Consider the following 15,002-nt stretch of genomic DNA (forward strand, 5'->3'; position numbering starts at 1 on the left):
TTCAATATTCGATTGAGTTAGCAACTATAATAAATGTTTAGCAAAACTTTGAACAAATATACTTTGACATATATTTATAAATTTTTTATTTGAGTTATTTATTAGGGACAATCTAATCACAATTTAATTTTATTAAATTTGATTACTACCTTCTTTTGTTTAGTTAGATGAATATTAAATTTGATTACTACCTTACTTAGTTTAGTTAGATGAATAGCTGAATTGTTGATCGGTTTTGTCCTAACTTAAACTATCAATTTAAAAAACTTGATATTGTTCGATACATATATAGATACGTTTTTTTTAATATGTTCTTATATTTGTTTGTAGTCACTAAATTACACACATATAATATATAGATAAATAAAGAAAAATGATAAAAATATAATATTAATTTCATAAAACAATATTTTTAAAAAGAAAAAACTTTTACACAGCTTTTACCTTTTTTATATTTTACATCCAAACAAAATATTCCTATAGTTTCACAAACCACATAGCCATGACATAAAAGTAAAATAAATTTTCAAATCATAAATTATAGTCAAGATTTTCCTGCTTTCTTGGTTTTTTAAATCGAGAAGACAAAGTCTGTAAGACCCATAAAAATAAAAAAAAATATATATATATATATATATAGTAGTAAATTTTAGCATTTTATTAGTAATAATAATTTTAGTGGATAGAAAAATGTAAATTTTGGATATAAAATTATAGTAATTTTATAAGGAGAAGTTAAAATTTTTGATAACTTATTTAGTATTTTTTTTTAAGAAAATCGAATAGTAAAAATTGAATAGTGAATAGTAAAAAGTGAATAGTAAATAGTAAATAGTAAAAAAAAAATAATAAAAATAAATTTTCAGCATTAAGATTCCTTAGCATGGAAGAAATTAGTAGGTAGAAACTAAGATCAGATTTGGTGAGTAAATGATTAAAATATTATTTTTTAAATAATATTAAAATAATAAATAATATTAAAATATTAATGAATAGTAAATTTTTTTTACCTATAAATAGCCATAGGAGGGAAGGGTATTTGGCACCAAAAAAAAAGAGGAATCAAGTGAGAGCTTGAGAAATAGAGAAGAAAGAGTTAGGGAGAAATTTTTAGTTGCAAGAAGAGTAGAGGTTCTGAAGAATTTCAGGGAAACAAATTCGGAGTAGGAGATTAAGTCTGGAATAGAGGTAAGGGGAGCTAATCCTTCTTGTATATGATTTTTATCCATGTTATGATAATGAATATGAGTTATGAGTATGTTAAAATTTTGGTAATGGTAGTTATCTATTCACTTATATAAATTTAGTTTTCATGATTATAATTTTCTTATTTTCAAGTTAGTATGGTAAAAATTTTCTTTTAATTATTTTGACCGTTGGATTTAGCTAAAATTTTAATATATGAATCTTAAGACCTATTTCTTCACTTTGACCGTTGGGATTTGTAATTAGAAGTCTGTACTTAGAGAAATAAATCCTGCATGTTTGAGTAAATTAATTACCCCTGTAGATCTATTACTGAGTCATCTCGGTAAAATATATATTACGACTTATTTGACCGTTAGATCAACTTGAAAATTTTATATATGATTCCTAAGATATATTAATACACTTTGACCGATCGGATTATAAATTGAAAGCCTATGTTTGGAGAAAATAATTCTTAAGTTTTGAAAAATCTGATGAACACTATATTTCTGTTCTTAAGTTATTATGGTAAACATTTCATATATATTTTATTTACCGTTAGATTGAGCCCAAAATTTAGTATGTAATTCATAAGACATATTAAGTCATTTTGACCGTTCAGATTTGTAATTAAATGTTTGTGCTTAGGGAAATTAGTTCCGCATTTTGAGTATAATTGAAAACCACTTAAAATTCTGCACCTAAGTTACCTCGGTAAAACCTCAATATCTATCTAGTTAACCGTTGGATCAACCTGAAATTTTAATATATAGTTTATAACAAATAGTGAATTATTGTGACCATTCAGATTTGAAATCGGAGTTACAGATTTATAGATATTAATTTCGTATCTTCTCAGAGATCTCAATATTGCTTAAATTTCTATTTTTTGATATCTATATTAAATTTCGGTGTTAATATTATATGCTGTTGTTTTAAATCTGTAAATAAGAAATTTGTTAAAAACTATTTGAGGAACACTTTGGCTAAGGAAAGACTTGGTACTTAAGTTGTCCATTGTGACGCACCTCTCTTTCCTGGAAGTCTACTCGACAAGTTTTTAACTTAAATCCTATTGAACAGATTTTGGACTGTTAAATTATTGTGTAATATATCTTGTTGGACTATATTCAGTTTGTATGATTTCTGAAATAATTGGATTTTATTAGATTTGAATTTATGCATCTGAACATGATTGTGAATTATAATAATGTGATTTATGTGGAAAGTATGTGAATGTATGTGATATAGTCAATTTGTATGACTTTTGGGATTGATGGACGTGATGCATATTGGTGTATGCATTCTGATTTGGTGTTCGATGCATATTGGTGTATGCATGATGCATATTGGTGTATGCATGATGCATATTGGTGTATGCATTCTGATTTGGTGTTTGATGCATATTGGTGTATGCATTGATGCATATTGGTGTATGCATTCTGATTTGGTGTTTGATATATATTGATGCATGCAATGTGGTTTAGTGTGTAACTCATATTTGTTTATGTAATTTGATCTGGTATAGTGAGCATAGTATGGTTTGATATCGAGGTATGTTTATTGTATTGAATTGTTAGCTCACCCTTACATGTGTGTGCATTTGAATGCGATGATCGTATAATGCGTGATATTATACGGGAGCAGATGAAGGAATGTCGTCTGAAGCAATACCAATGAAGAAAGAGATCGAAGATAAGTTAGAAGGATTCAAGTTATACTTAGGAGTTTATAGTTGAAATGTGAGTTTAAAATATGTATATCAACTGTGAATTTTTAAGTGTGAGATTACGGGATGTTACCGTAAATGTAATAATATGAATTATCCAATGTGAGATATTGGGATGTTACAAAGTCTTCCGGAAACAAATAAAGTGAAGAACGGTAAACAAAAAAATCATTATTCTACCTAACCTATTTAATTAGAACATCTCTTCCTAATCAATTAATTACACAGCATTAATTTCATTCAACGAAGTAATAAATAACAATTAAAAATCACTTTCACCTAAATAAAAAACCAAGAAGCAAAATCCAAAAACATTGGGGCATTCCGAGAATCGAACTCGGGACCTCTCGCACCCAAAGCGAGAATCATACCACTAGACCAAATGCCCTGCTATATTAATTTCTCAATTAACATTTTAATATCCAAAATAAATGTACCTTTTTAAGAAATTGCAAAGTGAAGTTTGTTTTGAAAGTGGGGGCAGGAATAGATTAATACAAGGTGTCACCATAATTGGAGTAGGAGGGTAGATCTCAATAACCACACCACCTACACTTGTACACAACCCATCATGGAACCTTTATGCAAATCTTCAAAGTTTGTCACATTTACTCACATCTCAATGCTTCTTCATTCATGTAAATAAAATATACAAAATCAACACTTTCCCCCACCAAAATATTTAAAGAGATTTACATCCACTTATCTATCTTGGTGCATATGCAATCAATAATCACCTTGGGGTTGAATTGCAAAAGATGCTTCCTTGGTTTGGTCCATCATACATTGACACAAATGAAACGTCATCCATCCTTGTAACTCAAGAAATTATGTGTTACTGTTTCAGAAAAGTTGGTTTCAAGAAGCAAGCCAGCTGGATGTTGAATCATAAGGTGCTGGCAGCTGCAACTTTGAAGCCATGGGTCCCCACAATTACAAAGTGCCTTTCTAATCAAATACACATTACAATGTCATAAGATTTTCTGGTTTCTCGGGAGACCTATTTTAATAACCAGTAACCAGTTAATGCAGTTGTTTAGGACTTAATTACAGACCTTATTTGGTATTTATGATTTGAGGACCAATAAAAACACTTTCTGTCATTAAAAATATTATTTTTATTTGATATTTTTTTATCAAGAAATATCAGAGTGGAATATTAAAAGGATGGTGGTGGATAATTTAAAATTATTGGTAACAGATTGGAAAGTGCTTTGGAGGACTTTGAAGCAAAAGGGCCAATGAATTCTTGCTGGTAGGCTCATGCTGTGCAGCTTTCTCTTACATCAAGTGAATGTCCATGTGCCAAAGTGCGTCGGCTAAATTTGTTAATGATGTTAACAACAATTAGAGAAATGGTGCATAAGGTTTTGGTAACAAACAAAAATCACAGTTATTAGTAAACAGTTGAGTGTACAATCATGTCACGTACATGTTAGACTTAAATGTTTTTCTTAGTTTTTACGCATTTATATTTACAGTTGAAGACAGTGTTGGAACATTAAAATATACGAGAGAAAAGTGTGGTTAGGTGCTTAACATTTGATCAAAATGATTGTCAGTGACATTATAATTGTTTGGAAGTTTGCTTTAGTCTCCGCAATTTTCTGCTTGCTTCTTACCTTTTTTTCCTTGTTTCCTCTTCAATCTTCATTCTTCTGTTCTTCTCCTTGGTGACAAACCAAGACTAATAACACACGCGCAGAGATCATAGCTTGTGTTGGTGAGGTGAGAAGATAAAGAAATAATGGCATTTGCAGGAACAACCCAGAAGTGTATGGCTTGTGACAAAACTGTTTATCTGGTTGACAAGTTGACTGCAGATAACCGAGTGTTCCACAAAGCCTGCTTCAGATGCCACCACTGCAAAGGAACCCTCAAGGTCTCTCTCTCTGCCCCTCTTGACAATTTTCGTTGATTATATAGTGCATGTTTGTTTTCAAAGCAACACAAAAACAACTTATAGTTGCTTTCCAGATCCTTGTTAGTTGATGATCATCAACGTGCTATCAAACATACAGAGTCTAGTTCAGGCTTCTGGTTTTGGATCTGATGTAAATGTAAATGTGCTGGAATGCAAAGTGGCATCAATCTTAGCCTTTCCTTTAACTAAGCACTTTCCTATCAGGAATATTGTATTTCTTTGCCTCAAAACTTGCCAGGATTGCATGATATTATTGTTTTAGAAGACTGACAAATAATATAGGGACCTTTGCTCTTTAGGTGTATTAAGGCCTGATAGCACATTGCAGTTTTCATAAAAGGAAGTTTGTTAGCTCTCAACATCCAATCTCTTCGTGATTTCGGTTGCCACACTAACAAATTAGTGTATCTGCAGCTTAGCAACTACAACTCTTTTGAGGGAGTTCTTTACTGCAGGCCACACTTTGATCAACTGTTCAAAAGAACTGGGAGCCTTGACAAAAGCTTTGAAGGTAACAAGGGATCACGAATCTAATTATTTAATGTCACACTGTGCTTTTCTTCTTAGTTACTCAAACCCCACTTCCTTTTGCTTAACCAGGGACACCAAAAATTGCCAAGCCAGAGAAAAATTTGGAGGAGGTAATAAATCTTAAGTCTAGGTACTTACAATGCACAATAGAAATCAGTTTTTCAGCATTTGTGTAACTTGTTATATGTTTTAATTAGAAACCTGGAGCAGCCAAAGTCTCGAGTATGTTTGGTGGAACAAGGGATAAATGTGCTGGTTGTCAGAAAACAGTGTATCCCACTGAGAAGGTAACACTCAACTATAATGTTTGTCAGCTAACACAAGTTATAAGGCCGCCAAAGCATCTATCGTTGGCACACAATTCACCTTCCTCTTCTAATATAAAATCTTGATGTTGAGTAATGAGTTCAGAACTACTTGTTCTGCTTATGGAATCAATATTTTGATGATGTAGGTTACTGTGAATGGAACACCTTACCATAAGAGCTGTTTCAAATGTTGCCATGGAGGGTGTGTTATCAGTCCTTCAAATTACATAGCACACGAGGGAAAACTCTACTGCAAACACCATCATATCCAATTGATCAAGGAGAAGGGAAATTTAAGTCAACTCGAAGGTGACCATGAGAAGGGTGAAAATAATGGGAAAACCAACGGTGAAGAAGTTGCTGCGGAGGCATGATGAAAGATTCTTGAATCCCAGGACTTTTGTTTTTTCAAGTTCCATATTTGTGCACCATATGTTTCTGCGTCTCTCATCTTTTATCATTACTTGCAGTCCGGGAAGCTCATTACCCGTGACAAATATGGTATTCAATTTTCGTTAGTTGAAGTGTGCGAATCTTTATCATATGTTTTTGGTTGTTGTGAGCGTTTGATTCAGAATGTGATTCAGAAGTACATGTTACTGCACTTCTTGAAACTCTCATGCACTTCCAATTGATATTGATATTATATACATAAGTTACAATACACAAATTTGGTTTTCTACTATCCATCTACACAGCTTCCTGCCCAATTATTGCACAGAAATGCAACCAACTTCCATTCCCTCTCAAAGGAACAATGAAGAATTCTCCCTCTGAATCCAAGTATGATGATATATGACGGTTGCGAAATAAAATCTTATTTGCGGACTTTTAAGCATTCTCATGAAAAGCCACATTCTTTCAATATAACTGAAACCAAAGAAATGGAAAACAACCAAATGAGTTTCAGTAGTTTAGATAAAAGGTAAGGGGTAATAGGACAAGAGAATAAACCTACATATTTTCTGACTGCATATTAGAGTGTTCTGCTTATATCATTATTTCAGTCTTCATCAAGTAAAATATATTTTAGACATTGCAGTTTAAACTTGCGGGATATCAGCTAAAGAAGCAGAAGTCCTGATATTATTGTAGATATGAAATATTTGAGCAAATAAAACGTAATGCAATAATCTCAGGATTTGTTTAAACTGATGAGGAAAGATGAAATGGAGAAGAACAGAATCAATAGGAATTTGTTGTCAACATTGGGATAAATATGATGTAATGAAATGAAACATTGTGATATCCATAATATTGATATCCCATCCTATTCAATACACTATGTCATAAAGTTTAGGTGTACAGAGTGCAAGAGGGAAAATCAATTAGCAGGAGCTTTTACAGTATCGACAATGAAACCATTATGTACAATAGGTTTCATGTGTACAACCAAATTATCGGAAAGGAATCCAAATCCAAAAGTACCATCCTGGTACTGCCAAATCCTTCCCTCTACACTTTTTGGATTTCCGGTTGGAACACCTAAATCATAATTTGATCTAATGTGAAGAATTCTATTTACCACATTTTCTGATATCCGAACCTCTTGAATCCCATTCATCACTTCATCATCTAACAAAAGGAACTGCTCAAGTATTTCATTGACTGGTTGAAGTGGTCTAACATGAACACGACCAGCGTACAATGATTCTTCTTCAGGAGGAAAGGGAGATTCCAAAAATGTAGCATTTGATACCCAGAAAAATGGGGCATATTTTGGATGATCTCCAATCCGACGACAAGAGATGCCTCCAATATCATCATATCCAACCAAATAAAATGCCAGACTCCTGTCGTTACAAATTCCCTGCAACAACCACAACAAAAGATTAGATGAACCATCATCAACTATATCAAAATCTCTACTCTCATTCACTCTTCATAATCATCATATATCTAAAAAAACCGAAAATTTTAGAGTATATACACGGGTCACTCAACATGCAAGCAACATAGACAAACGACAGCTATTTTATATTCAAATGAACTCAATAGTAGACGCACAAGATCATCCAGTCCAAATCCACACTTGTCAACATTGTCTAATTAAGAGACCACAAAGATCAAATTGACCCATCTCAACATCTAGTTACTTCTCAATTTCCACTACAACAATCAAGTTTCTAAATTGAAGTTGTGTTTTCACCGCAATCCTTGACATTGCGGACAAACGTGGCCATATTTGCGGTCGCAGAGAGCCCCAAAACCGTTGAAATTGCAATTCCGACATCTTGATCATGGCTATTTCGACTATTCATTTCATCATTCAACAGATTGATTATCATGACTCAAAAAACCATCACATCAAATCGTGTACTTTAATCCTAAAACAAGCAAATAATATCAATCATCAAATGACATGAATAATACCAGACTACTGACAATCATGAGAGTAAATAATCACCTTCCAGAGGCCCTGTAAGGGTCTCTCCGGCGTGGGCGAGCAATTCACAATCTTGACAAAATGCTGAGATTCCCACTTCCGTCTGGCGAGCCTCTCCTTCTCCCTGCGGCGCTGTCTCCGGGATCGATCCCCACCGGGACTCCGCCGATTAGCGAAATGCTGGTAAATCTCCGCCTTCAGTTTCTCCGGCGGCGATCCGCTCTCTACAACCTCATCTCCGCAATCATCACTGATAAAACTCTTAAACTGCTTCTCCTCCACTACAAAGTGTGTCTTTCCCATGAAACTAACATCCACAGCAATCAATTCACTCTGAATCCCACGTTCCCCATCGGGCTTTCCATCAGGATCGAGAAAAGTGACGACGTCCCCCTCCTCCGAGAGACTCATCCAGAGAAAAGGCGTTTTGGTGACTCCATAGGCAAGCGATTCGGAAGGGGAAACCCTAGAAGCCGAGATAAACGAAGGACCCCATTCGAAGAAAAGCAACAAAGGGTTCAATCCGCTTCGGCGCCAGAAACCAAGGAAATTCTCCCAGTGGTGGAGGGTATTGTAGAGGTGCCTGTAGGAAATTGTGCCCTTGGCGTTGCCCCATTGCGTGATGCGAGTCTTGGAACCCCACCTGCGCTGGCACATACTGAACCACAGCTTAGAGTCACGGCCGCAGAGAGAACCCAATTGCTTGGAGGTGCAGGCCAGGGTGGCGATTTCCGATGGGGCGAGGAAGGAGAGGATGCACACCTGAATGTCCTCCGGAAAATCGGTGAAAGAGGTTTCTTGATTCGCCATTTTCTTGTTTTTCTTCAGAGTAAATAAAATCGAGTTATAAGAGAAGAGTGACGTGGTGGAGAGATATATAAGCTATGGAGTTTGGTAGATTCTTTACCGCTATGGAATCATTCCTTCCACCTCCATGTGTGTTTGGTTAGGGAAACCTCGTGCGTATCGGTGAAACGACAACCACAAGCGTCACGCCTCTAATAACATGCCTGCGTTTCATCCTCTCTTTGTTTTTCTTTTTCTTTCTTTTTAATATTTTAGTTTACATAATTTTGAACATATCAGGATCAAAACAAATTAATAAATATGGACAATACTTTTACGGTATTTTTTTCAAATATTTTAATATTATTTACGTATTATTATATAATTAATTAAAATTATTTCATAATTAATAATAATAATCATAAATATTAATACAAACAAATCAATTTATAAATAATTAAAAATATTATTAAAAAATATTATCAAAATATTATTATCCAATAAATATATGTCAAAATTAAAACTTGTAATGTTTCTACGTATAAGCATCAAGGATTTTAAACAATAGGGAAGATAGGTTATGAAATTCTGAAAATTTTATAATTTTAAAAAAAGAAATTGAAGTTTGACAAGTTTTTGAAAGAATTAAGTCCTGTTAATTTAAAACAATCTTGCCAGGTTTGATTTGAATTTTATAAAAATAAAAAATTTATGTTATATAATAATAGAATGATACATTTAATACAACACACAAAAGTAAAATATTATAAAAAAGTAAAATTTTATATTTAAAAATAAAATAAAAAATAAGAATAGATAGTATTAAATAAATTTAAAAAATTTATTATCATTTCTCGTTTTATTAACTTAAGAGAAATGATATTTCCACGTATAAAGTTTTTATATTTATTTTACATTATCATTTCTTATCTTTCATTCTCTTCTTTAAATACACTTTCTTCTAATATTATTTTATTCTTATAATATATATAAAAAATAAATATAAATATATGGCATTCTACCATTATTCTTATCATAATTAAATTTAAATATATGTAATTATTTTTATCGTGTTATCATATTTCAACTTATTTAATTTTAAATTTTCTTAAAAAATTACATTAATTTTATAACTTTAGTAAATTGCTCTACATTGATGAAAAAAACCCTAAAAGTTAAAAACATTACAAAAAGTAAATAAGTAATTCAAAATTCAATTCTTTGACTTTGAAATTTGCTAATTGTTGAAAAGAAGTTGTGTACAAGTTAACTACTAATAGTTATATGACTAGTCAACAACACTAGTTACATTGAATTTACTTTTCCTTTCTTCTGAACATTAGATTCGTCCAAATTCCAAAACAAGAAATAATATTCATCACTCCATATCATACAGTTAGTTGCATTAATCAACACAGTACCATGAATTGAATTCTGTTGTGTCGAAGCTCATGTATTGCAGTGTGAGGCCAAAGACAAAGAAGAGAGAGACAATGTGAAATGTGAAATGTGAATGAATTCTCAAACATCTCTTACAACAACATCTCTCTCCAATGACCCAGAAGCAGAACCCTTCCTCCTCAACCTTCCTCCATCAAAAGCCTTCACCACCAACCCTTTCACCCTCTCAACACTGGGGTACCCTTTCTTATTCAAAAACTCTGAATAACATTCCAAAAACTCTGCATATGCAGGCACCACAAGCCTCACTGTAGCCTCTCTCATCTGCTCCCTCAAATCAACATCAGGTATACTATACACCCCTCTGGCATGTCTATCACATACCTCGTTCAAACCCTTGAAGAAAGTCTCAACCTTTTCACTCACCACTCTTCCCACACTCCCCTTCCCTTCCTCCCTCACATCCTCACCATCCAAAACCTTCACCAAAGCCCCCCATGCTTGCTTCTGATACAAGTAAGCGCATTCCTCCGCCACAGCCTTGTATTCCTCCTTCATACGCTTCTCTCCCAACACCTCCCCAAGCTGCGTGTTCTTTGTTCTCATGTATATGTACCAATAGGTGTTCATCGTGAACACATGCACCAACACCTTGTCCCTACAACACTCTCTCTTTGACTCTACGTTCCTCTGAAGCGCCTCCATCACGTTGGAAATCGCATGCTTCAACAAACCCTCGTCCGTTAACGTCTCCTTGCCACTTGTTTCAATACTACTACTACCATCTTTGCCTCTCCACGTTTGTTGTGTTCGGAGAACCTTGATCATGGATGTTTTGTAATTGGCCGCGGTTAGGTATTTGAGGTAGTTGATGGCGTAACGTACGAGCTTCGGAACGGAACCGTCTTGCGGAGGGGGGAGACCGTCGATGTTGCCTTCTATTTGGAGTCCGAATTCCCAGAAGACTTTGCTCGAGGCGTCGATGATGAGCTTCTCCAACTCACGGAACCGCGTGCATATGTCTGCGCCAGGTTCTCCTTCGAAGATTTGTGATATATGGGGTTTGAGTTTTTCTAGGGATTCAAACATGTCCAATAGTTTGAAGAGCTTCTGGGGCTCTTTGCTGCTTCGTGCCACGCCTTCTCCGAAGCGGAAGAACACGGCCATGATCTTGTCGGAGATTTTGATGAAGCATTCTGGCCAAACTAGACCCTCCATGAAATCGCCCAGGACACTCTCGCAGAGTTTCTTTTCTGAAAACAGCACCTTCTTCACTGCGACTTCGAAGTGTTGAATCCAAAGGGTTATGGCTGTTTCTAAGGTTTCCCACTCCATTTCGTCGATTCCTTCTGGGGTGTACGTTCGAAGGTAATCGGGATTTAGCTTCATCAGTGCCTTCGCAGCTCTTCTGTATCTCGCCTGTTCAATCACGTTGAACAAAAAACTTAACATACAACTTTATTTTGTACAATTTCGAGGAAGACAACAAGAAAAGAATAATTTTTAACACGCTCAATTCAAGAACACGGTCATTAATATTATTGTGATGAGACGAAGGTTGAAAACGTACCTTGAGGTATATATCAATGCAAATGTCCATGCAATCATTGGCAGCAAGGGTGGTTGAAATTCTTCTGAGGGCTTCAACCTCCGTCTCCGACCCCAGTTCCCTTTCTTCGCCACCATGCTGGTGCACCAAATCCTTCATGTTCCGGTGCTTCATCCTCAACAGCAGTTCCTCAAACTCATCCTGCACATGGAGCAACGCCTGATCCAACAACCCCTCAAACCTCATCTCATCCACCTCCCTTTCATACAGCACCTTCAGCGTCACCAACGCATCCTTCAGCCTCACGTCCCTGTCCTGATCCGCAGCCTTCGTCCTGCTCACAAACTCCACCACCTCCTGCAGCCTCTGAACCACCGTCTCCACCTCGTCGCATATGTTCTCTATCCCTTCCTTCACTTCTTCCACGCACCCCACGTATTCCACCAGCTTCTCCAACCTCCTATGCTGCGACTTCTCCGACGACAGCTCGGCCGAGAAGGTGACGAGCTTACCCTGAAGAGCCTCCGTGCGCTTGAACGTGTTGAGGAGTTCCACCGCCGGGGAAACCGCTCTGGTGATCCTGGCGTCGAGGGCTTTTCTGGACATGGTTAGGGACTGCAGAGGGAGGATTCTTCTGGAGGCGGTTGAGAGAGATTGCTGGTAGAGAGAAAACCTTTTCTCGGTTTCTTTGATGTCGTGCTGTGCCTCCGATGAGGCTTGGAGGAGGGTTTTGAGGTCGGAGCGTGCCGAGTGGAGTTTGAGAAGTGTTGGGTCCTTGGATGCCATTGTTGCGGGGCATTGGTTGGAGGGTGAAGATGGATGAGTGAATGAATATATGAAGAAGAGTTGGAGGCAGAAGAAGACGAGGTCGACAGGGAAGGCATGAATCGATGCGAACAAGGAGACATATGGCGTTAGATTGTGAGAAACAAAGAACACGACAACTGGGTACCTTAGAATATGCAAAGCCGGTGCCCCTGTTCCCTCTTTGCATCAAACACTATATCACTTTATTTTGTAGGATATGCTGATGATACTCATAATTAATTATTAATTATTAATTATTAATATTATTATTATTCTTCCCGCTGTCATTGATGCTTCTAATGGACCTCATCCTCTCTAATACTATCACTAACTTTTCATTTTCCTCCCATTTTGTTCTTTCTACTTTTTAACCTTTTCACCATTATTATTTTTCTTCTTCCAGTATTCTTGGTGTCTTTTTTCGGGCTTTCATTACAATGTATAACTTTTCTTGACTTTAATTATTAGAGCTTCTTTCTATTGTAAATCTTAAATGATCATTATAAATTATCATGCTTATAAGTTGATTTTATTAGAGCTTTTTGGTAGTGTTATACTTGATTTTATCGAAGAAGAGTATTAGAAAAAACAAACACTTTCTCATACATATATATATATATATATATATATATATATATATATATATATATATATATATATATATATATATATATATATATATATATATATATATATATATATATATATATATATATATATATATAATTCAAATTTATTGAAATGGTCAATTTCATCCTGAGAGTAGAGCGTTCTCAATTTAATATCTGGAAGTAGAAAACTATAAAAGCAATCTTAAATTAAAACCAAAAAATCTTAATCTGGTCCTATTATTAAAATTCATATGACAAATTTAACATTTATGATATTGATACATTATTTATTAATTAGTCGACGTGGTGTTTGTGAATATCACATATGATAATTTAGTCAAATAAATCAAAGTAAACGTATTTTTATACTTTTTGTTTTCAATTTAATTACTTATTCCCGCATAATATTTTGCTGGTACTATTTAAATTAAGTACTACATTTGACATTAATTATTAGCGAAAAAAAGAAGACATGAAACATCTTACCTCGTTTCTGTTTCTTATTTTTCACATTTTCTACATTCATTTCTCATACATTTAGTTCTACTTTCTTTTCATTTCAAATTCGTTATTTTCTACATTCATTTCTCATACATTTAGTCCCAAAGAATGTTAAATCTTAACTTCTAGTTTCAATTTTTTATATTATGGTTACTTTGACTAAATATTTTAAAAAACGAATGAGATTATATTATATACAAAATGCGTATATTTTGTTTAACAAAAAGTTAAACTTTAACCATATTTTAAAATTGTATGTTATGTGTATAACTAAAAATTTAAACATTATGTATTTGATGACATAGTTATTGAATCACTTTTTTAAATAATAACATAGAGTAATTATTAACTGAATCCAAAACATCACTAATAAGATTCTACAAGATTTTAAATGAAATTTTATATCTAACTGGAATTCTTAACTTTATATATTATTAATTGTGCTTTAAAAGCTACCTCTTATATATTTGATATTGTGAATATTTAAATTTTAAATGATAAACTTAGTATGAATCACGTAAAAGTTAACGTCAACCATAAAGTATGTGAAAGGATTAAATTATATATAAAAAAATAAATAAAAGGTGATATATTTATTAATGATTTATATGCATTTGAAAATTGGAAGTAAAACAACATTACTGCAAAACATTGATTTTCCTCTCGAATATATAATATTAATAAATCAACGTTAGATACATATAATTTTGTAAATATATTGATATCATATTCTATATGGATTGTCTTTCTAATTAATATAGTATCTGCTTTCTACAATTTAACTTTTTATTGAGTTGAGTATTTAAATTCAAGTAGTTTCACCTCTTAAGAGTGTTTTATCTTAATTTTTCCTTTATCACTTGCTTGTCTATTATTTTACTCTTTAACCAAAATGACAAATGCACTTGCAACCAAAATCTTACAGTGTGATATTCATACAATTTGATTTTTCATTAACAAACTAATCACTTTGAAACTTACTATTGTCTTGTACGCAAAACAAAAAAAAGACAAAAGTTAGTATATTTTACCTTGTTTATTCCATCAAGCTGTGCACATGACTTTTTTATAACAAATTTTAGAAGAAATTGTTCAAGTTAAAATTAATTTATATGATCTAATTGTTGTATTATTTCTTATGATTATTACTGAAAATGATAATTTAACACACAATTTTTTTTAATTAAGGTGATATTACTCTTTTTTAATTTTTATTATTTTTTAAAAAAAAAGTTAGTTTGACACGGCTTAAAAAAACATTCATTTGACACAATTTTTAAT

General features: G+C 33.6%; 2 protein-coding genes, 1 non-coding gene and 1 pseudogene across 5 annotated transcripts; 1 reads left to right on the top strand and 3 right to left on the bottom strand.

Annotated features, from left to right (window-relative positions):
• Positions 1-3,233: 3,233 nt before the first annotated feature.
• Positions 3,234-3,305, bottom strand: TRNAP-UGG (transfer RNA proline (anticodon UGG)). Its single transcript has one exon. It is a non-coding gene; the product is annotated as a tRNA-Pro (tRNA).
• Positions 3,306-4,424: 1,119 nt separating this feature from the next.
• Positions 4,425-6,367, top strand: LOC124837615 (LIM domain-containing protein WLIM1-like). Its single transcript, XM_088099167.1, has 5 exons — positions 4,425-4,799; positions 5,256-5,352; positions 5,442-5,482; positions 5,570-5,659; positions 5,827-6,367. The coding sequence occupies exons 1-5, from the start codon at positions 4,665-4,667 to the stop codon at positions 6,052-6,054; spliced, it is 591 nt and encodes a 196-aa protein (XP_087955293.1). The 5' UTR covers positions 4,425-4,664; the 3' UTR covers positions 6,055-6,367.
• LOC148204847 (F-box protein At3g12350-like) lies at positions 6,301-9,102 on the bottom strand. 3 transcript variants are annotated; one of them, XM_088099159.1, is made up of 3 exons: positions 8,088-9,054; positions 7,206-7,490; positions 6,301-6,550 (listed from the first exon to the last, which is right to left on the bottom strand). In XM_088099159.1, the coding sequence occupies exons 1-3, from the start codon at positions 8,874-8,876 to the stop codon at positions 6,542-6,544; spliced, it is 1,083 nt and encodes a 360-aa protein (XP_087955285.1). In that variant the 5' UTR covers positions 8,877-9,054; the 3' UTR covers positions 6,301-6,541. The 3 variants fall into 3 exon arrangements, with proteins under 3 accessions (XP_087955285.1, XP_087955282.1, XP_087955278.1); XM_088099156.1 differs by lacking the exon at positions 6,301-6,550 and having other exon boundaries at positions 6,906-7,490; positions 8,088-8,888; positions 8,974-9,102; XM_088099152.1 differs by lacking the exon at positions 6,301-6,550 and having other exon boundaries at positions 6,906-7,490.
• A 1,271-nt stretch (positions 9,103-10,373) lies between these two features.
• On the bottom strand, positions 10,374-12,642 carry LOC148204848 (exocyst complex component EXO70I pseudogene; annotated as a pseudogene).
• Between the last annotated feature and the right edge of the window lie 2,360 nt (positions 12,643-15,002).

The sequence above is a fragment of the Vigna umbellata genome, chromosome 1, assembly GCF_029865625.1.
Source record: "Vigna umbellata cultivar VRB3 chromosome 1, Vumbellata_1.0, whole genome shotgun sequence".
Lineage (NCBI taxonomy): Eukaryota > Viridiplantae > Streptophyta > Magnoliopsida > Fabales > Fabaceae > Vigna > Vigna umbellata.

Excerpts from the sequence above, each read along its gene's own strand:
- LOC148204847 (XM_088099156.1), bottom strand. The coding sequence starts at position 8,876 with ATGGCGAATCAAGAAACCTCTTTCACCGATTTTCCGGAGGACATTCAG. Across the intron at positions 7,491-8,087 it reads CCTTACAGGGCCTCTGGAAG|GGAATTTGTAACGACAGGAG; the intron begins GTGATTATTTAC and ends TGGTTGTTGCAG.
- LOC124837615 (XM_088099167.1), top strand. The coding sequence starts at position 4,665 with ATGGCATTTGCAGGAACAACCCAGAAGTGTATGGCTTGTGACAAAACT. Across the intron at positions 5,353-5,441 it reads CCTTGACAAAAGCTTTGAAG|GGACACCAAAAATTGCCAAG; the intron begins GTAACAAGGGAT and ends TTGCTTAACCAG. Across the intron at positions 5,483-5,569 it reads CAGAGAAAAATTTGGAGGAG|AAACCTGGAGCAGCCAAAGT; the intron begins GTAATAAATCTT and ends TGTTTTAATTAG.